Genomic DNA, 19,471 nt, shown 5'->3' on the forward strand with positions numbered 1-19,471 from the left:
ATATGCAAAAAACGTTCGATTTTACGCCCGTTCGTCTCATGGGGGTTTCATGTGGGGGCGGCCAGTGAACTTTCGATTGCGCTCTAGATGCCGCTGCACAAACAACGCGAAGCGCTCAAGCAAGCCGCTCGGATCCTCCGCGGCAGTCATGCGGCATCGCTCGCGTACGTCCCGCCGATGGAAGAAACGGCTAGCAAAGCAGCAGAGGCGTCCGACGACGACGACGACGATGGTGGACCCGAGTCGCCCATTGTCGGGGCGGTGACCCTCTTGCGCAAACTCCATCAACAATGTGCCGACCACGAGCGAAAAGAAGCCAGCATCGGCCTCTACGACGTCGAAGTCCTCCTGCATGCGTTTGCTGAGCTCGTCGACCCTGAGACCCCCGTGTATGCACGAGAGGTCGGTTCAGTACCGTCGTACTGTACATGTTCCATCATCGTTCATGGTGACTTGTCATGATACTGTATATGTGTATGTATATGCAGGCCGAACGATCTCTCCACCGCACGTTTAGTTCGAATCGGGACGTGTTTGACGACAAAGTACAAGGGTTTATCAACCAAAACTACTCGAGCACGGTCGGTCCTTGAACGTGTTGTGCGAGCGCTCTCGTAATGCCACGTCATCGTAGAACGAAGACTCGCACGCGACGTTCCGCGTGGCACTGCGTCGAGCCAGCCTTGTCCAGCGATGCCTTAAAGCGTTCAACGGCACTCGATCTCGGTCCATCTCGTCGGACCCGCGACTGTAACAACACGACCTTCCATCAGGATGTCATCGAGTTGAACAATGCATATGCTTCTCCTGGTAGTGTGGCCGTGTCGTCGGAAGAGATCGTAACGTCCGTCCCTGGCCCCATGCCGCCCGACAGCCCCGACGCCAAGCATCGCATGCTGGGAGGTCGCGGCAGTGCGCTGAACATCCTCATTGGGGTCGACATGGAAGCGTTGGTGAAGAAGGAGCTTGCCAAGATCTCGACGTGGAACTTTAACGTGCTCGAGGTAGTACCTTCAAAGGAGAGAGAGTGTTTGTCTCCATACGTAGTGTATGTATTGTTTTTGGATGGAAACCACCTACACTTTTAGCCAAAGTTGGTAAATTTCAACGTTTTTTGCAGTATAATCCAGTATAAGCCATATTTCAATTCTCCCCAATTCTTATTTCACCAAATATTATCGTCTACTGGTAGCTGTGCAAACTGCACTTGGACGACGTGCTGCTGATCGTGGGATGCGCTTGCTTTGATGCAGAAAACATGTGCGCCCACTTTGCCATTCCCACGCCCACGTTGCGGGCGTTCTTTCAGGGGTAAAATACACACATAGATTTCCGCAATCAAACGCTGTCACATATCCTTGTAGCATTCAAGCCAAGTACCTGTCCAATCCATATCACAATGGTACGAAAGATCGATCATATCTACATGCCAGCAGCGCGCGCTTATCTCCATATGGGGGGGGGGCTCGTAGCGGAACATGCGGCCGACGTCATGCAATGTGTGCATCACTTTTTAACGCTGGGCGGGTTGGGTACAATCATATCCAAGCGCGGGCGGTTTGCTGCGCTCGTAGCCGCGGCGTGCCACGACGTGGTACACGACACTTGATATATACTATAGTATTGGCTAAATGAAAGAGAATTATGGGTGGACAGGGGCACACAGGGTACTCGAACAACTTTCACATCAACACCAACGACCACCTCGCCATCCGATACGCGTATCGATCGCCTCTTGAGAACATGCACTGCGCGGTCGCGTTCGAGTTGCTGCACAGCCGCGAGTGCGACATCTTGGCCACGTTGAGCGACGTGGAACGGATTGAAGTGCGTACTACTAGTATTACTAGTAGTAGTCGTCGGGTTACTAGTATTGGGTCGTGCAATCGACTGGTTTGTTTTTCATACTGTAGGTGCGCAACCTGATCATCGACATGGTGTTGGCCACAGACAACAAAAACCACTCGATCTACATGGGTCGCCTCGACGGGGTTTTGCAAAGGTAAGCTTAGCATGTATATATATATATATATAAATCTGCTATTATATTTAGATATATATCTGCTATTACCTTTATATATATATATAAGCTATTACCTTTATAGACGTCGTATATAAACGTCGGTCGTCGTTTTATCATTCTGAATAAAAATATATGTGCGTCGGATGCTGATTTTTATGAAATATTAATAGCCATACATTCTTTCCTAGTACAAGTATTGTGCTTTTCAGTCATTTTTGCCTATTTGGGATTGATGAAATCGCTAACTAACTCGAGCAAAGGAGTATAATTGGCTACAAAGAATGAATGTTTCAATTTGATTGGCTAAAAAGATTGATTGTAGTCACAAAGATACCTCTTCAACTTAGTTTTATATGAAATTTCAGAGGTTATTCGGCGGTTCATTCAACCCACAGCCAGAGGAAATATATTTTGAGTAGAACACACAATACATGATATCAATTGTACAATGGTATTATACTTCATTCCGGAACGGAGGAAGTATCTATATTATATATATATATATATATATGATGGCACGAAGCAGTTTAACCATGTGAAACCCAACTTTCATGTCCTGTGATGTATATCTAGTGTTGACGGCGACGACAACGACATCGACTTGAGCAACTTTGACGATCAAAAGCTGCTGTTGCAGGTGCCGTATCGCATGAATCCCACCGTCCTCACTGTGTCACATATTGTTTGTTTGCAGGTCGCACTCCACGCCGCCGACGTGTCCAACCCCGTCAAGCCGTGGGCCGTGTACCAGACATGGACGGACCGCATCATGACCGAGTTCTACGCCCAGGGCGATCACGAGCGCCGCCTCGCGCTGCCCATGAGCTTCGGATGCGACCGCCACAACCCGATTCCGCAGGCCAAGATGCAGGCGGGGTTCATTCTCGGCATCGTCAGACCCGTGTTCCATACACTCAGCCGCGTGCCCAAAGTCCACCTCAAGCACTGCCTCGACCAGCTCGACCGCAACCTCAAAGTCTGGCAAGACCAACTCGCGCCCACGGCCTAGTACTACTACTACTAGTATTACTAGCGATTTCCTGTATCAATAACTAGACGGTATATTAGTCCTCCTCCTCTACGACGCGTCGACGGCGCTTAACATGGCGCGACGCCATTTCGTCGTCTTCTTCTTCTTCTTGCCTGGCCGTCGCAGGCACGTCATCGCTTTCGTCACCAGATGATGGCATGTCCATGTCATCTTGGACGTCATTGTCTTCTGCCACTTCGTCATGTTCCATGTCGTCCATGGCGGCGGTTTGCCGCGTTTCGGCACTTGCACGCATATGGCTGGCATGCTGAAGTCGGACTTGATGCTGATTACGATGATTATTGGTGTCGTTGTGGGGGGGGTCGTTGTCTTGCTCTTCGTCGTCATGATCACCAGGCAATAGACGAGATACAGTGTCCATATTGAGCTTGAAATCGCGCGCTTGGCGGCGGACACACCACCGGCTAAAGTTGACACTCTAAAGCAACCATCATGAAGTACTTGTGTGAATAGGACACATCATACTCGTCAAATTCGAATCAAACGAGCCAAGTCTCGATATGATGATATATATATATATATATATATTACAATAGATATGCAACCAAGAACGAACGTAAACACACACCATACTTGTATATATTCTAAACTGGAGTGGCGACATGGAGATTGAATCGACACACAACCAAATATAATGTATACATAAGAATCATCGGCAGAAGGATATTTAGCCAATCAGATTGCGGGAAATCAACGTTGAATTCGTGTATTTTGACTTGAATTAGTGTGATGATTGATACCCATCACCACAGGACACCCTTTTTTTACATACAATTTTTTCAGGACAAACAATCGATAGATTTGGCAAAGAATTAGCACAAAAGTCCTCATTTTTGGGGTAAATATATCAAGCACAATATGACTCATCATTATTGTGGATGATTCGGTACAGATTTCCCGTCGAATCGAATCACGAAACGACGCTATTGGCTAATCCATTTTTGAGTGGATTTGATTGGCTCGAAAGGACAAGTATATTCAACCAATCAGAATTCCCGCGTGATTCGACAAACCAGGGGATTTAAGGAAGTTTATAGCGAATTCACAATATTTTCTCAACGAATACATGGACACGGACGAACCTTGCACAGTTTGGACAGCTTGATGATCACAACGTCGTACTGCTCGACTTGAAAAATCAAGTCAGGGATCAACTTGGCATCTTGGCGGCCTTTTCTCTGTTTCGACAGAGCCGCCGCCGCCGCCGTGGCTTTGCGCTTGTTGTCTTCATGATTGCAGGCAATGAACTGGAGTACCTGTCACCCCAATAACATATGAACACATATGAGCCGATACATAATACCGTACGAGTACTGTACAGTAGAATAGATGTTGGCTTACCAATGGAGTGAGTTGGCGACTCGATGCATCCAAGAAGGCACGAATGGACGGTTGGACTGTGTGAACTTTCAAGCGCAGTTGGCGCTGCAATACCGCCGTGCTGAGCTTATATAGCCGCAATATACAGCGAATCACGCGCGCCGTGAGTGTCTGTGTGGGGTATGATGTCGACATGAGTGGCGCACACGCGTGCGCGACCAGAGTCAGTTGGTTGAACACCGTCGCGTCTTCCCACCCGTCCGTCGACTACCATACAAAACATAACCAAATTAGTAAACCAAATTAAACGAAATAAAACCAAATAAAACCAAATCACCATGTCAAGGCTTACAACTTCAATGACTCGTGTAAACAACCAATATGCGACCAATCAAAACGCACAACACGAATCCAGTGGCCAATCAAATTATCCACTCGTCGACGAATTCAACACCGAATTAGTGTGTGACTGAAATTAGTGTGATACTGGACGATCAAAGTCAGGACAAAGGATTGATCGATCGATAGATACAATTATATAAAAAACGAATGGATTGTGAATATTCGCTATAAACTTGCAAAATTCGCGTGGTTTGTCAAATCAATATTGAATCACGCTAGACTTGTGATTGGTTGAATATACGTGTCCTTTCTGTAAGAGCCAATCAAATCCACTCAAAATATTGAATATTAGCCAATAGCGTCGATTCGTGATTCGATTTGGCGGCGACATTCGACGGGGTCTGGAAATTTGTACCGAATATACCACAATATATATATATATGTACCAGAGAAGAAGAAGAAGGGCCACGGAGGTGGTGGTGGATATGGTGGCTGCCTTTGAGTTCGCGGTCGACATCGGCCATGCCTTGTTCCAGCACTTGGACGAGTAACGTTGTGATGGGGGCCACAGTTTGCAACGTTAAGCAGGCGAGGGACCTATTATCATCGTTCTCGGCTTTTTCTTCTTCTCCTTCTTCATCGTTCTCGTGGTTGTCTGGGCTTAGAAATCGGTGGATGGCATTGGCCATCCGTAGCCACGTGGTGGGCGATTTCAACAGCGACGACACAAACGTCGTTACGATGGGCATATGTGTGGCTAGGGCTGGTTGGGTCGAGCACACTGCCTCCATCCACTTTTGCGCACGTTCAGTCATGTCGACAGAGTAGGATGGGAATACGTGGCGGATCAACAAGTCAAGCAGACCGTGGGCTTCGACCAAGTGGTTGGTTCGAATGAGCCCAAATACTTTTTTCTGCAGCGCCAGCCCGTGCATTGCTATTACTTCCTCGCGACGGGGGTGGTCGGTCGATGGGGCTGCCATCATCGCGCAAAGCACGGCGTCGACGTGTGACACGGTACCAGCGGCAGCGTCAAACACCATCGCAAGCACAGAATATGCGACAGAGTGCAGCGACAACGCGACTGGCGATGTGGATTTCGCCAATGATCGTTGTTTGGCTTTGTTGGACGGTATATTTGGCTGCGCAACCACCACTTGTTCAACGAATAACTCTTCCGATGCTTTCCATAATAACGCCGCCAACGTCGTGAGAAACTCGACTTGCATCCGCCGAGACATACGAAATAACACCGTGTGGGCCTTGGGATGGAGCCACAAGAGAGCTTTTTCCGCCAGCCAGTGTCGCATGAACGTGTCGCAGAGCTCCAAGATGCACTGATAAGCCGTGGGCTGGTTCAAATTCGAGTCGATTTGGCGCGTCATACTCTCCAGCACAATCAAAAGCGATCGATGGTGTACCACATAACATGGCTCCAAGAGAGTGGGGCTATTGTTGTGATGGATCTCGTGGTTGTAGCTAACAAGGTGAGGAGGAGGTTTGCCATGCATTTTGTCCAATGCTTTGGATGAACGGCCAGCTTTTTGGTGGTGGGGCAGCTGATTCGACTGGATCAATAGCTTGACCTTATGGCGGACTTCCATGAGCTTTAAACTGTCCATACGTTGCTCCAAGCTCAACACGGGTCCGTTCGAGTCTTGTTCCTATAGAAATCCCATATAAATCATGGATTGGACAAACAAATATCACCGATCTATATATATATATATATATATATATATATATATATATATATATTATAAACGCAGATATGTAGCCAATACTTGGAGCACCAATGTAACCACTAAGTCCTCAAACTACACGCAACGACACACATCAAATAGTGCATGTTTGCATCCCAACTATATCCCCTCAGTTTCTCATCCTCTCAAACGTATCTATTCCGATATATATATATAAATATAAATGTAATATATATATATATATTTATATAATATAAATATTATATATAAATATTATGTATATATAATGTAATATAAATATTATATAGATATAAATATAATATACTACTGAAACACCTATATATACCCCCCACGCCATAATGCCACGTATGATCATAAACACAATCGAAAATGTATGTACGTACCCATATAAAATTCAGCACCACGTCACATAAAGCCACGACATCGTTTGCCCGTTGATGCGTGGGCGACCCGTGGACAACCGCGTCGCAGGTTTTATCCAGTTCAAAGTCCTCCATGTCGACATGTTTGAGGCGCTCGAGGACAGACCCGACAGCGTCGCCTTGTTCACATGCGACGACCGCGTCCAGCAGCAGCGGCACATCGTCCACTTCCGTCAAGTACAAGGGCGGGCTGAGCGCTTCATTGGGTTCAACGTACGTCTGCAGGTGAGGCCCAAGCAGATCCAGCACGACGCCGCGTAAGGCGGGGCACTGCTTGGTCATGGTTTTACACTGCCTGTACAGCACTTGTCGGACTTGGCGCTGGCACGTTAGGGCCTTTCGAAAGAGCGACGCAAACTGGCGAAATACACTCACAACGTTCCCTTGGTCGACGTCGTGGCTGTCCAAGATGGACTGGCTCATCTGTAGTCCTCCTTGTTGGCTCGCCGAAAACAAGATAGCAGGAGTAGTAGTACTAGTTCGTCGTTGAGTGAGGTAGATGGGGCGGGCGTTGTTGGCATGCATCGCGCATTCCAACACGGCGCACAACCCGACGACGCCCACGGTGCGCGGCGCCACATCCCGCTTGAACATGGCTTTGCGCATGGTCAGAACGAGGGCGTTCCGGAGGGGTATTTTCTGGCGCAATAGAGGGCCAAGGGCGGCCAAGATGGGTGTAGCCACGTGCAGGGGGAACGCCGGGAGGTGGTCAATCAAGTCGCGGACTCGGTCGAGCAACGGCGCGTCCAGGTCGAGGAGACAGGTGTCGACTAGCGTTGCCAAGAGCTTGACGGGCGCGAGAATGAACACGTGGATGGGGACGACGAGGTTGTTGATCTTGTCAATAGAGGAGGAGGAGGATACATGCTGCCGTAGCGCCGTGGTGAGTCTGTCCAATATGGACGTGCGCACAAACGGATGCTGGTGGAATGCATGTCGAAGGACCTGGATGCCAAGATCAACCACAACAGATGGAGACGACGACTGCTTTAAACAAGAAGGTGGCGAGCTGGTCAGACATACAAACCCGACTGCAACTGCGCTCATGACGAGAGATTCCACTTGACCTTGGGCTGACGACGCGATCACGTCTAGAAACATGGACAAAGCCGCGTCTACGCCATACGAAAAATGAATACATCCATCCCCCCAGTCAGATATCTATTGATATTACGCTGTAAAGTTAAAATCACTCAGCGGGCAGTCAGATACGTATGCATATACGAACGACCACGACGACCATCCATGATATATACCACAAATATATGATAAAACTGTATATTAACCTCATAGAGTTAGACTGCCTCGAAAGTAGAATTTGGCGACAGCTATCTATTATAAAGAGAATCCGAATTCAATAAAAATAAAATCCATATGTGTGTGTGTTTTCAAACTATATATTTATTATAAATGTGTTATTTCGGTTCAAGAACCTCGTCGTCGTCTAATTCTATGATATTTTAGTAAATCAAATATAGGTTTAAAATTTTCAAATATGGAAAAAATGATATTCTCTAGCTTTTTGTACTAAACGAGTGTTTGTATCTAATTCCAGTATGTTTCAGTCCTGTCGTAGAAATAAATATATAGGGCAAAGAACGTTTGACAATGTAACAAGGCTATATATGTACATACCACAGGCATGATATTAGTTAGGGATACAAAGTTGTAGAGAAAAATATTGTGAATTCGCTATAAACTTCCAAAATTCACATGGTTGATCAATATTGCATCACGCTGGAGTGTGTGATTGGCTGACTATACTTGCCCTTTCTGTAAGAGCCAATCAAATCCACTCAAAATATTGGATATTAGCCAATAGCGTCGATTCGTGATTCGATTCGACGGGGTCTGGAAATTTGTACTAAATACACAATTACAAGACCATACATACCACGTGATGAAGTCAAGTACAACACTGAAAAGGTGTAATAACATCACACATGGGCTAGATCTGTAGAGTATGAATCTTACTCGATACGAGTTATAAAGCTAGCACAACCCACATATTGATGTCAAAGAAGATATCACATACAAATGAATGCATCCAATGTATCGACAATAGACTAGTACAAGGTCGCATATGATGTGAAATGCACGAGTATATATATATATATATTTGAAACCAGCATTCATCAATTTCTAATTCATGTATATATGTATGCCTGTGAATTTATGTGATTCATATCACCCACAGCACATTTTTCTTCACATATACAAGTCAGGGTTCCAAAACGAATAATCGATCGATACATAGGTTGGGCCAATCAACACCACAAAAATTTCCAATTTTTTGGGGTAAAAGGACAATATATATATATTGTCGATTTGATACAAATTTGGGGAGGGGTGCAATCGAATCGCGCCAACCAAACCGATCCACAATCGATCTGATTGGTTGAATTTCATTGAGTTAATAATTTTGAGCTCATCTGAAGTAGCCAATCAAATCGATTTACATTCCAACGAGAAACCACGCCACAACACGAAATTTCACTTGAAAGCACAATATATATATATATATATACCTTGGTCGGGCATGGTTGCAAACGCGTGGACACACAATTTGTCGATAGCTGGGGCAAACTTGGCGTGGACATGCAGCAACAGCATGAGCGCGACGTGGACGGACGTCCATCCTTTCGACGGTTGCAGCAACTCTAGAAGCAGCCCGCCCAGCGACTCGTCTTGGAGTACGAGTTTATCCAGCTGGTACAACATGGTCGCTTGAAACGCCCGGAGTTCCTGGGCGCCGAACTGGAGATTCGCAAAGAGCCGCCGGTGCGCTTCTACGCGATTGGCTTCTGTAGCCAGGCGCAGCATGTACTGGATCCAGCACTGCAGCACGTCGCGCTTGACGGCGGGCGGCGTGTGCTGTACGAACAGCTGCAGATGGTATAGAAGGCCGGGCAACATGGCAAAGTCCGGTTGCTGCGTGTCGTCGTCCGCCGCCGCCGTCATTTCGACGTCCACTTGGGCGATGAATTTGGCGCACATGCGATGATGCTGGACTGGTGTCAATTCCATTTCGCGAAACACATCCACCAACTAGATGCAAACAAGGGGAGAAGCATTGGTATTCTATCCATGACGGAGACGACTGTTACCTGGCACACCAGACGCTGGGGCCATCGAGCTGTCGTCAGTCGTTCGAGTGCCTTGTTCACGTAGAACGCCCCTTGCATGTACGTACAGGTGACGAAACGTCAGCATGATTATGTGGGACTAGGAGGTACACACCTGTCCACGGATCGCCGTCGCTAAAGTCCCAGTTGGACACGATGGTGGAAGGAAGCGGCACCTTGGCAAAGTACATCATGCGTCCAAACAAATGCGGAAGGAGTTCCACGGTGGGAAGGGGAATTGGGACGCACGTGGCGGTTTCTTCTTGGTTGCGGTACGCTTGCTCGATGGAATGGAGGATGTGTTCGATGAGCAGCGGCAAGCTAGGCATGTCCAAGATGTCGATTTCTCGACGCAAGATGTCCACGAGCTGCGTGCAAAACACAGTATGGCCCTTCCGCTGCTTCACATGACTGTCCATCATGATCTTGAGCAGTTCTAGCACGAGTGTCCGTCGACGCACCTCCAGCCGCACGGGGTCATTCACGATCTCAAGTCCCCGCGTCGACCCACGGAATGTTCCCTTGACCAGGTCTAGCAGATCCATCAACGCCTCGCTATGGTACATGATTCGCATGGCATCGAAGATTGTGTCGTCGTCCAACTCTTCCACAGTTTCGCGGATCATTTGACTCGGCATCATATCGTCATCATCCACAATGTCTTCTCGCCGCGCGTTCCAGTCGTACATGTCAGCCTGACGATTCAGCTGTCGCTGCTGCGAGAGGACACGCTGCACCAGCGGATCAAGACTCGCCATCGCCGCGGCAATCTGTGTATTCAAATGCGAAATGGCGAAACGCGCGAACTCATCGTAAGTACGAGCATTCGATAAAGTCCTTGTTTCAAAAGTACCTTTCTCGAAACTCTGTTTTCGCAAAAGTATTCTTTTGAATCAATTGGTGACGAGGAATCGTTCACAGTTTCGAATTTGCCACGTCGAGTAGAAGTGCCTGCCTCCATGTGATGTTGCTAAAACCAAGATCTGCTCTGAATTACATTGAGGAGACACCCCTATATGGGAGTACTGCACTGATGGACAACCCTTGATATGCATGTGTTTGGTGTAGTGCATGAGGTCAGGTAGCCAACCAACCTCATGCTGTAGCATGTAGTCTGCGGCTGTATTCACGTGATGTTGCTAAAACCAAGATCTGCTCTGAATTACATTGAGGAGACACCCCTTTATTGGGAGTACTGCACTGATGAATTACGTATGAACAGTTGTAGGAACTATCTTTGGTGGAGGAATAGGTAGATCACCAACCGACTGCTAGCGTTCATGTGATGTTGCTAAAACCAAGATCTGCTCTGAATTACATTGAGGAGACACCCCTTTATGGGAGTATTGCACTGATGAACACCAACAAATCTACCTACATATGCATCGACCCCAACTCGCAACACGTCTTCAACAATGCACACAACGTCTAGATTTAAATACCATGGGGAAAAAGTACATCCCATGATTACCCTCCATGTACATACACACTCGAGGACGAACGGCGCTGTGTTTTCATGGTTTACGTCCTCCATGATATCACCCAAACAACCAATTTTCCCTAAAGCACGTTGATCGTGAACAGCGTAATGGACGCGCCGTCAAACAGCGGGAACACTACACGTCACATGAGCCCCCCAAGACTAAATGCTGATTTGATCATCATACCTTGGTTGCGCAGAAAGATCACGCCCCATGTAAATGTCGTGAACCACAGGTTTGTAAACTGGTTGGTTTGGTACTTTCGAATGACAATCGCATGCGGCACCGGCAGCAGCCCCACCTACAACAACCCCATGTTTCCATGTGTTGTCTTCGTCATAAAGAGATCGATACCATGGTCGTGCTTCGAAGGAACACGAGGATCGCGGCTTCATCCAGACTGCCCCCGGACGCCACTTCACACGCATCTTCCAACTATTATCACCAACATTATTACCTTATTCATCATCATCAACATGGTTCCGTCTTCGTCCTACTTGCGGGACGAGGTACTGGAGCAGCCGCAGCGACGTGTTGATCGGGAGTTTCTTCTTCCATCCTTGCAACCATTCGTCCGTCGGGGTAAACTTGACTGGCACGACGACCGGAGGCGCTGCCACGTCATCACCACTCACGTCCGTAAGTGCCGTGAGCGCGGCCACGGACGGCACGACATCCACTTCGTCCAAGCTGTCTTGGGCCTTGGGGGTCGCGGTTGTCGGAGCAATGTGGGCGGAAGCAGCAGGCATGGCGAGCGCATTGAGCTTCTGGAACAGATCCTTGTTCTGCACCATCGCATACACGAGCTGCTCGTTGCCTACTCAACCCCCATGGTGAACACCACGATCACCGCATTGAAGTCCGTCCATCCAGCCGCGATCGACGGTGATGATGATGCTCCATTCGAAATCGAGAATCGATCGACCAATCAAAACCCAGCCACACACGAAAATCCAGTGGCCAATCAAATATACTGTTCAACATCACAAATTAGTGTATGACTTCAAAATTACTGTGAATGAACGGATAGATACATGTTGACATACAAACTTGAGGACAAAACTACTGCAACGAGATGTTTTATACCTTCGTACTGGTACTGGATCAAGTTGTTGAACGTGTCGAGAAGGAAAAAGATAAGGTGGTGGTTGGCGTCGTTGTCGAAAAGGTACCGCGGCTGCGAAAACAGCTTGAAGAGGCGGAGAAGGCGGACGCTGGACACCATGTTGAGCTTCTTCACGTACGGCGAGATGTTGCTCACGATGGTGAGGAAGCAGTTGTACACCGAGTTGAGCTTCTCGTAGCCATTCACAATCACCTTGTGCAGACACACGATGAGCAGGTCCGCGTGGTTGCCGTGGAATGGCGGCAGGTCCAGCGGCAACTTGAGCTCAAACGGTTTGTTCAAGTTGACGGCAAAGTCTCGTTCCCCGCTCAGGAGCAGCAGAATGAACGTGCAAATGTGAATCATCCCAACCTATTCACGAATGAATCCAAGAGAGAGAGAGTGGCCGACACTTTTACTACCTACCTTGGACGGTTCCTTGCGGCCTTCGTACATGAGAAACAGCAACGGCACGACGATGCGGTTCATGTCGGCGCGCTTCAACGTGTACTGGAGAAACGCTTTGTTTTCATCAAGCAACTTCCACAGCAACACGAGTAGTTCCTACGCCAACAGATGAGAATATACAGTACTGTATTGTGCTTTCGAGTGAAATTTCGTGGTTTCTCGTTGGAATTTAAATCGATTTGATTGGCTACTTCATTTGAGCTCAACATTATTAGCCAATCAAAACCTTCTAAATGAAATTCAACCAATCAGATCGATTGTGGATCGGTTTGGTCGGCCAGATTCGATTGCACCCCCTCCCCAAATTTGTATCAAATCGACAATATTCGCTATAAACGTTTAAAATTCGCGTGGTTGTAATCAATATGGAATCACGCGGGGGCTTTGATTGGCTGGATAAACGTGCCCTTTTCGTAAGAGCCAATCAAATCCACTCAAAACTGGATTAGCCAATCCTAGCGTCGATTCGTGATTCGATATTCGACGGGGTCTGCAATCCGTACCGAAAAAATCCACAATAATATCGGACAACATTATTACATTTTTTTAGGTTGCAGATATAGATATATATTATATATACATGCATACCTGGTGGCATTTGATTTGTTTGATCGAGTTTGGGAGCAACGTGTTCATGGCTTGGTGGTAGTTGTTGAGCAACTTGGCCAAACCGTTGAAAAGCAGCTCGAAATCTTCCCTACACCAAAACTCCCGTGTCAAGTGTCCATTGCTCCCATTTAAAAAAAAATATTCATTTCGATATTTTTTTTCTCATTTGTCCACACGTTATGACTCAACTTTCGTCGTTTTTTTAGTTTTTTTTTCGAGTATTTTTTTTTCACATGTCCACATTTAATTATCAATCAAACACATATATTAAACGTACTCGCGCTGGATAGACGACAGCAGCGCCCGATACTGGTTGTTCGAGTCAAACTCTGCAATCGAGTCGTCCTCGGGGGCCACGTTGGTGGCAGGGGCCCCAAAATCGAGCAGCACCAGCAGCACCTACAAACAACAACTTGATGCTTCCCGTACAAATAAATCTCAACGAGCTACTTACCTGAATGGACACATCCACCAAAGTTTCCCGTTCATCCGCAACGATTGAGCCAGCATATGGCACGCCCCAGCCCACGGGATCGTACAAGAGCGTGACGTTCACAAGGGAGTAGAACAATGTCGGCGCAAATCGCGAGTTCTTTCGTGTCGCGAAAGCTAGGAATGGATCGACATATGCTTCGCACGAATCTACCGCAACACAGGGTTCAGATATATTGTAGTATGACTTTGCTACAAATTTCCAAAATTCGCGTGGTTGGTCTAATCAATATTGAATCACGCTGGAGTTCTGATTGGTCGAATATACTTGTCTTTTCTGTAAGAGCCAATCAAATCCACTCAAAAATGGATTAGCCAATAGCGTCGATTCGTGATTCGATTCGGCAGCGAGATTCGATTCCACGGGGACTGGACACTTGTACTGAATCCGCAATATATAGTTTTACAGTTAATTTGCTACAAATTTCCCAATTCTCTGCGATTCGTAAAATCAATGCTCTCGCCAAGCGACATTTCATTGGCTTTCCCCAGAAGCACAACGAAAAAAGAATGTAGCCAATCAGAAACGAGTATTTTTAGAGAGAACAATGGGAGCGATTCGTGATCGGTTTGGTCAGCGTGATTTGATTGAACGGGGTCCGGAAATTCGGACCAAATCAATAATATATACTAGTATATATATAAACTACGGTCACCATGAACCGATTAATATATATATATACACTACATGAATCTACCATGAACACTCACTTCATGTATACTTCGAAGTATATATTAAGTATATATACACAAATCTACCACGAACTGGTTAATATATATATAAAGACATGCTCCTATTCGACATCACAATATAATAGGATGCCAATATCATGAATGCCCAAATGAACCATCTAGAAAGATGACGGGAGATCCTTTAACTTGAGTTTGTATGGTTGTGTTTATTCTAACTAACTGGAGCAACATGGAGAATGAATCGACACAACCAAATGGACAGAAGAATTGAGCCAATCAGATTCCATAATCAACGTTTAAATAGTGTGTGAATTCATTTAGTGTGATTGCAATCCCCACAGGACAACACTTTATACATACAAAATTCAGTACAAAGAATCGATCGATAGATTTGGCAAAGAATCAGCACTAAAGTAGTCCAAGTTTAAAGACAATACCAGCAGTATGGTAGAGGATGCTGGAGAAGCACGTTAGCAGGAGCTTGAGCACTTCCTTGCGGTTCTTGTCGAATTGAACCGACGCCACCGCGGATACATCGGGGTACCCCACGCCGTTGTACCATAGCAATGGAGGGTACACGACGTTGTTGTTGGCCGACGCCGACAGTTGGTCGCGGTATGCTTTGTAAGCTCCAGCCGACACCTACCCGAAGCATCAACTTAGCTGACGTCATAGACATGAACATGGTGGAATGGTTGGTACTACCGTAAAATCGGGTAAGAAGAGCAGGCCGAGGGTCGCATCCACAAGTTTCTGTGCCAAACTCATAGGTACCGCGCTGGTGTCGCCATCGGACGCGTCGGTCGTAGTGCTGACGTTGGGTGGCGGGCCCCACAGCAGTTGTTGGACAAACTCGTCCGATCGGTCCTGACGGAGATAGATAGACGCGTGAGGAAAAAGGGAGCTTTGCGTCAAGTCGACGACGGTACCTCGAGGATGAATGGCATGACACGGGTAAGCACTCGGATGCAGTTGACGGCTTGGGGATAGTACTTTGGCAAGGGCGTCTCGACGATCTGGTGGAGCTGCGAGATTGCTTGGGTCAACATGGTGCTGAGGTTTCCCTGCTGGTTTTGCCGCAGCATGCGAATGTCGTCGGGCTGGATAAGCGTGAAGATCTCTTCGGCCGTTGTCGGGATCTTCCACAGCTTGTCCCAGAACTCGAGCTGGCGACTGGCCACCTCCTCATTGCTCAGCTTGTACACCGATTCGCGGAACTTGCTCTTGGAGTCGCTGTTGCCCATGATGATCCTTAAAGTCAGTCGCCACCATGTATCGCCACGTGATTGGTGCCCTCGTTACAACCACCCTAAAGTTCTTGTATCAAAGGGCTTTTAAAAACTTGCACATTTTAAAGGGCATTCTAAATGTATAAAATGTGCAAAATATGTTTCGAGTGCAGGGCGCTTTGCGAACTGTCCGCGCTGCTGCAGCGTCGTCAGCACCATGGGCACCACCACCACAGCTCATGAAGATGAGCCCACACGCTTTGAGCGTACGTCCGCTGCACTACCAGGATCGTCGAAGGATGAGTTTGGCGCCGCTGAAGCGACAGATCAAACACGTCCACGACCATCGCCTGCCCATTGCCACATCCAACGGGTTCACGCGTATTCCTGTGGGATCACGCACTCGGCAACGTTCTCGTGGTGCGATGTTGACCTTGTTCCCTGGACTTTTTGAAGCTCCGAACGTTCTTGTCGAGGTACAAATGCTCGTGGACAGGCAATGCATCAAACATATGTGGACTCTACAAATAGGTTCACAGCAATCCCATGGATATCATGGGGCCTGCATCGCAGTCCATAGTGGTGCGATTCCTCCCTAAGCGATATGAACGTGGTCAATAGTCTTACTGATATCGAGTAGAGCCAAGCAGGCGCTTCGCACATCCATGTTCGCCAAGATGGAGTGACCGAGGTAAGTGCTACCCGTTGATTCGTGGATTCATTATTTTGCATTATGTCAAGATGGTATGCAACTCCGCCGACGTCGACGCGCTGCGCTCGGCGGTAGCTTCGTTGGGCATTCCACACATACATGTGAAGCAAGACTGTTCTCCATTGAGGTTGTCTCGTAACGCGCGGAACGCGGTCGCTGCAGCGTACGAGTACTTGCAAATCGGTGCCGTCGTCGTGTCTCCCTACTTGCTGACGTCGCTGAAGTGTCTGGACGACCATGGAGGCAATGCAGTGGTAGCAGGGAGCGTCATGGCGACGTGGGCGGCGTCGCTCGTGGCGGGTTCGATGGTTCCGACACGAACTAGCTCTCCAAGGCTGGTGCTGATTGCCGCGACGGCTCCGTTGGGGCTCACTGCGCTTGTGAATCAGGTGCTATTCTGCTATTAATAGCTGCTGCATCAGTAGGAAGTCAAAGCTGTGAGTGAGCCACATAAAAAACACATTTGTGTAGACTTATTTTGAGGTTTAACCCAGGTTTTATATAGTTCAACGTATTATCGTAACGTTGCGAGTTCAAAGTCTTGGTAAAAATACTGAGAGAATAATGAAAACCCCTGAAACCCCGCTTTTACCTGAATTAAACCTCAGGTTTTATTCGTTTTGCCTCTTAAAGTCTACTGTTGCGATCGTTGTCGGCGCGAGCACCGTAGCGCCACCAAAGCAAGATTATGATGGAATCCAGTATTCTACTCGACGCCACGACTACGACCAAGCGCTATGCGGTAACGTAAAGCTCAACCACACATGCACTGTTGTCTGCATGGAAGGCCGACGTCGTGCGTGTGGTGGTGGTTTCATAGTTCAAGACCAAAGTGTCCGCGTTAGCTGCCGTCGTTGCCACATGTATGGTGGTGTCGTTTGTCGTTGTACACAAGGTGTACCTTCCGGCATTGGCCACGACGACTGGAAACGTCGTCGCATCGTCGTATGCACGAGTCCCTGCCTTGGCGGACCCAGAAACGTCGGCGGTAGCGTTTTCCTTCTTGGCCATTGGAGATTGGGGAGGCACATTGGGCAAAACAAAGGGCATTCCTGGCACTTGTTGCAAGCTGTACAACGGTGCATAACTGCAACTCAATCCACGTACAAATTCGCTCCGTGCCATCATGCTTGATCGTAGGAGCCATCGACTTGACGAATCCCCGTTCAAAGTCGACTCTTTCGCCCAAGAATATGTGGCGGCGCTGCTGGCCATGTCTGCGGCTGAACTCCATCCATTGCGCACCTGAGCCACGGCGACAACTTCTACTGGAGTGGTGTGGGCACGGCCGACGTACAGTACCGACTGGAGCAGTCGTTTGAAAACGTGTACAGCGCGCCGAGTCTGCGGGCCATTCCATGGCTCAACGTGGCCGGCAACCACGACCTCGGCGGCAATTCTTTCATTTGTGGGGACGCCGATGGACACTTCCGAGAATGTTCTGTGGACGAATTAGTAGAATTCTTGGACATTCGGTTCCAAGCCCAGGCCAAGTACACGAGTCCCCATCACAACCGGTACATACCTAACGTAGCCTTCGTACTACTAGTAGTACTAGTAGTGTATGTACTATTAATATTAATAGTATATAGCCCCGACATAGACGACGGCACAAATGCATGTACTACTACTATTAATAGTAATCCACACTTGTGTAGATGGGTGCTAAGAGACCACTACTACGTCGAGCGTGTGGCCAGGGACGGTGTCAGCGTAGACATCTTCAACTTGGACACGAATCACGCGGTACAACACGGCGTCCAGGACGTTTGCTGTCAATGCTTTGGCTACGAGGCCAAGTTTGGACTCAACCAAACTGAAGTGTGCGACGATGTTATGGCTGGCGATCTTGGCTGCGCCGGCGGCAATCGCGAGATGCTGGATGCCTGTGTGGACAAGATTGAAGCGTGGGCAAAGGATTCTTATGCGTGAGCGATGGTCGACATGAAAGCGTCCACGGCCACGTTCAAGGTCGTCAACACACATTACTCGCCGCATTACCACATGAACTCGAGTCAGATGATGCAATGGTATACTTACTAGTACATGTACAGTACCTAGTACCTAATACTAGACAACTGTAGTACTTCGAAGTACTACAGTACATGACTTTGTTGGTCTGTTGTACGTGTGTATATATATATATGTAGGTACACATTGTGTCGTGAAGCAGGCGTAACGGTGTGGTTCAACAGCCACACACACAGCTTCAACCACGACATTGCGACATGGGGCACGCACTTTTTTGAAAACGGCGGCGGCGGCTACTGGACGCGCAACTTGCCTGGTATGAACAAAGGGTTGGTCAAAAAGTACGGGCGTTCTCGATATCTATTGGATTTCCTCTGAGATTGACGTCGTGGGTATGTAGTCAATGGCGTGTGGTGGGCAATATATACAGGATTATGGAACTCCGGTTTTCGAAAGATTGGCTGCAAGTGCAATTGCCACGTTCGACGACCAGTGGACGTTTGGAGGGATGGACATGGACGCGACGGTCGTGGGTGGGCTCCTACGGGGTTATTGCTGGTTCATTCCACGGATGTTTCAAGCACATGGTGGCGTCGAGTGTCGTGCGTCAGTGAATGTAGCTATGGGAGCTCACATGGAAGATTAACTAACGTACTAGTGTAGGTACACTACCTGGTACTGAACCTATAGTACGAACGAGATTA

The 19,471-nt window shown here is 47.8% G+C and overlaps 5 protein-coding genes across 9 annotated transcripts; 3 read left to right on the top strand and 2 right to left on the bottom strand.

Annotated features, from left to right (window-relative positions):
• The first annotated feature begins 40 nt into the window (after positions 1-40).
• On the top strand, positions 41-3,531 carry H257_05224 (hypothetical protein). 3 transcript variants are annotated; one of them, XM_009830017.1, is made up of 11 exons: positions 41-402; positions 489-581; positions 635-750; positions 815-1,004; positions 1,193-1,311; positions 1,365-1,402; positions 1,473-1,594; positions 1,657-1,827; positions 1,914-2,002; positions 2,597-2,660; positions 2,718-3,531. In XM_009830017.1, the coding sequence occupies exons 1-11, from the start codon at positions 88-90 to the stop codon at positions 3,030-3,032; spliced, it is 1,632 nt and encodes a 543-aa protein (XP_009828319.1). In that variant the 5' UTR covers positions 41-87; the 3' UTR covers positions 3,033-3,531. The 3 variants fall into 3 exon arrangements, with proteins under 3 accessions (XP_009828319.1, XP_009828320.1, XP_009828321.1); XM_009830018.1 differs by having other exon boundaries at positions 635-1,004; XM_009830019.1 differs by having other exon boundaries at positions 489-1,004.
• On the bottom strand, positions 3,033-10,782 carry H257_05225. 2 transcript variants are annotated; one of them, XM_009830020.1, is made up of 8 exons: positions 10,123-10,765; positions 9,990-10,060; positions 9,411-9,930; positions 6,844-7,997; positions 5,183-6,400; positions 4,416-4,661; positions 4,157-4,330; positions 3,033-3,492 (listed from the first exon to the last, which is right to left on the bottom strand). In XM_009830020.1, exons 1-8 carry the CDS (start codon positions 10,763-10,765, stop codon positions 3,088-3,090), a joined length of 4,431 nt encoding a protein of 1,476 aa, XP_009828322.1. In that variant the 3' UTR covers positions 3,033-3,087. The 2 variants fall into 2 exon arrangements, with proteins under 2 accessions (XP_009828322.1, XP_009828323.1); XM_009830021.1 differs by lacking the exon at positions 3,033-3,492 and having other exon boundaries at positions 4,105-4,330; positions 10,123-10,782.
• Positions 10,783-11,415: 633 nt separating this feature from the next.
• Positions 11,416-16,572, bottom strand: H257_05226. 2 transcript variants are annotated; one of them, XM_009830022.1, is made up of 12 exons: positions 15,785-16,572; positions 15,561-15,722; positions 15,293-15,497; positions 14,125-14,312; positions 13,948-14,069; positions 13,650-13,758; positions 13,020-13,157; positions 12,575-12,965; positions 11,986-12,305; positions 11,843-11,923; positions 11,675-11,789; positions 11,416-11,623 (listed from the first exon to the last, which is right to left on the bottom strand). In XM_009830022.1, exons 1-12 carry the CDS (start codon positions 16,097-16,099, stop codon positions 11,568-11,570), a joined length of 2,202 nt encoding a protein of 733 aa, XP_009828324.1. In that variant the 5' UTR covers positions 16,100-16,572; the 3' UTR covers positions 11,416-11,567. The 2 variants fall into 2 exon arrangements, with proteins under 2 accessions (XP_009828324.1, XP_009828325.1); XM_009830023.1 differs by having other exon boundaries at positions 11,675-11,923.
• Positions 16,254-18,728, top strand: H257_05227 (hypothetical protein; the record flags this gene model as incomplete). Its single annotated transcript, XM_009830024.1, has 7 exons — positions 16,254-16,560; positions 16,616-17,185; positions 17,467-17,538; positions 17,617-17,867; positions 17,937-18,011; positions 18,047-18,313; positions 18,455-18,728. Exons 2-7 carry the CDS (start codon positions 16,826-16,828, stop codon positions 18,726-18,728), a joined length of 1,299 nt encoding a protein of 432 aa, XP_009828326.1. The 5' UTR covers positions 16,254-16,560; positions 16,616-16,825.
• Positions 18,729-18,731: 3 nt separating this feature from the next.
• On the top strand, positions 18,732-19,413 carry H257_05228 (hypothetical protein; the record flags this gene model as incomplete). The annotated part of the gene is made up of 3 exons (XM_009830025.1): positions 18,732-18,826; positions 18,947-19,108; positions 19,224-19,413. 3 exons carry the CDS (start codon positions 18,732-18,734, stop codon positions 19,411-19,413), a joined length of 447 nt encoding a protein of 148 aa, XP_009828327.1.
• Positions 19,414-19,471: the final 58 nt, after the last annotated feature.

The sequence above is a fragment of the Aphanomyces astaci genome (assembly GCF_000520075.1).
Source record: "Aphanomyces astaci strain APO3 unplaced genomic scaffold supercont1.9, whole genome shotgun sequence".
In the NCBI taxonomy this organism is placed as follows: Eukaryota; Oomycota; class Saprolegniomycetes; order Saprolegniales; family Verrucalvaceae; genus Aphanomyces; species Aphanomyces astaci.

What these genes read in the sequence shown, in the direction of transcription:
- H257_05225 (XM_009830020.1), bottom strand. Translation starts at nt 10,765, where the DNA reads ATGGCGAGTCTTGATCCGCTGGTGCAGCGTGTCCTCTCGCAGCAGCGA. An exon ending in GCCCTTCTTCTTCTTCTCTG is followed by an intron (nt 4,662 to 5,182) that starts GTACATATATAT and finishes TTTGTATGGTAG; the next exon opens with TCGACGGACGGGTGGGAAGA. An exon ending in GTCGCCAACTCACTCCATTG is followed by an intron (nt 4,331 to 4,415) that starts GTAAGCCAACAT and finishes TTGGGGTGACAG; the next exon opens with GTACTCCAGTTCATTGCCTG.
- H257_05226 (XM_009830022.1), bottom strand. Translation starts at nt 16,099, where the DNA reads ATGGGCAACAGCGACTCCAAGAGCAAGTTCCGCGAATCGGTGTACAAG. An exon ending in TCCTTCGAAGCACGACCATG is followed by an intron (nt 11,790 to 11,842) that starts GTATCGATCTCT and finishes GGGTTGTTGTAG; the next exon opens with GTGGGGCTGCTGCCGGTGCC. An exon ending in GATCTTTCTGCGCAACCAAG is followed by an intron (nt 11,624 to 11,674) that starts GTATGATGATCA and finishes TGTGACGTGTAG; the next exon opens with TGTTCCCGCTGTTTGACGGC.
- H257_05224 (XM_009830017.1), top strand. Translation starts at nt 88, where the DNA reads ATGCCGCTGCACAAACAACGCGAAGCGCTCAAGCAAGCCGCTCGGATC. An exon ending in CCCCCGTGTATGCACGAGAG is followed by an intron (nt 403 to 488) that starts GTCGGTTCAGTA and finishes ATGTATATGCAG; the next exon opens with GCCGAACGATCTCTCCACCG. An exon ending in ATCAAAAGCTGCTGTTGCAG is followed by an intron (nt 2,661 to 2,717) that starts GTGCCGTATCGC and finishes GTTTGTTTGCAG; the next exon opens with GTCGCACTCCACGCCGCCGA.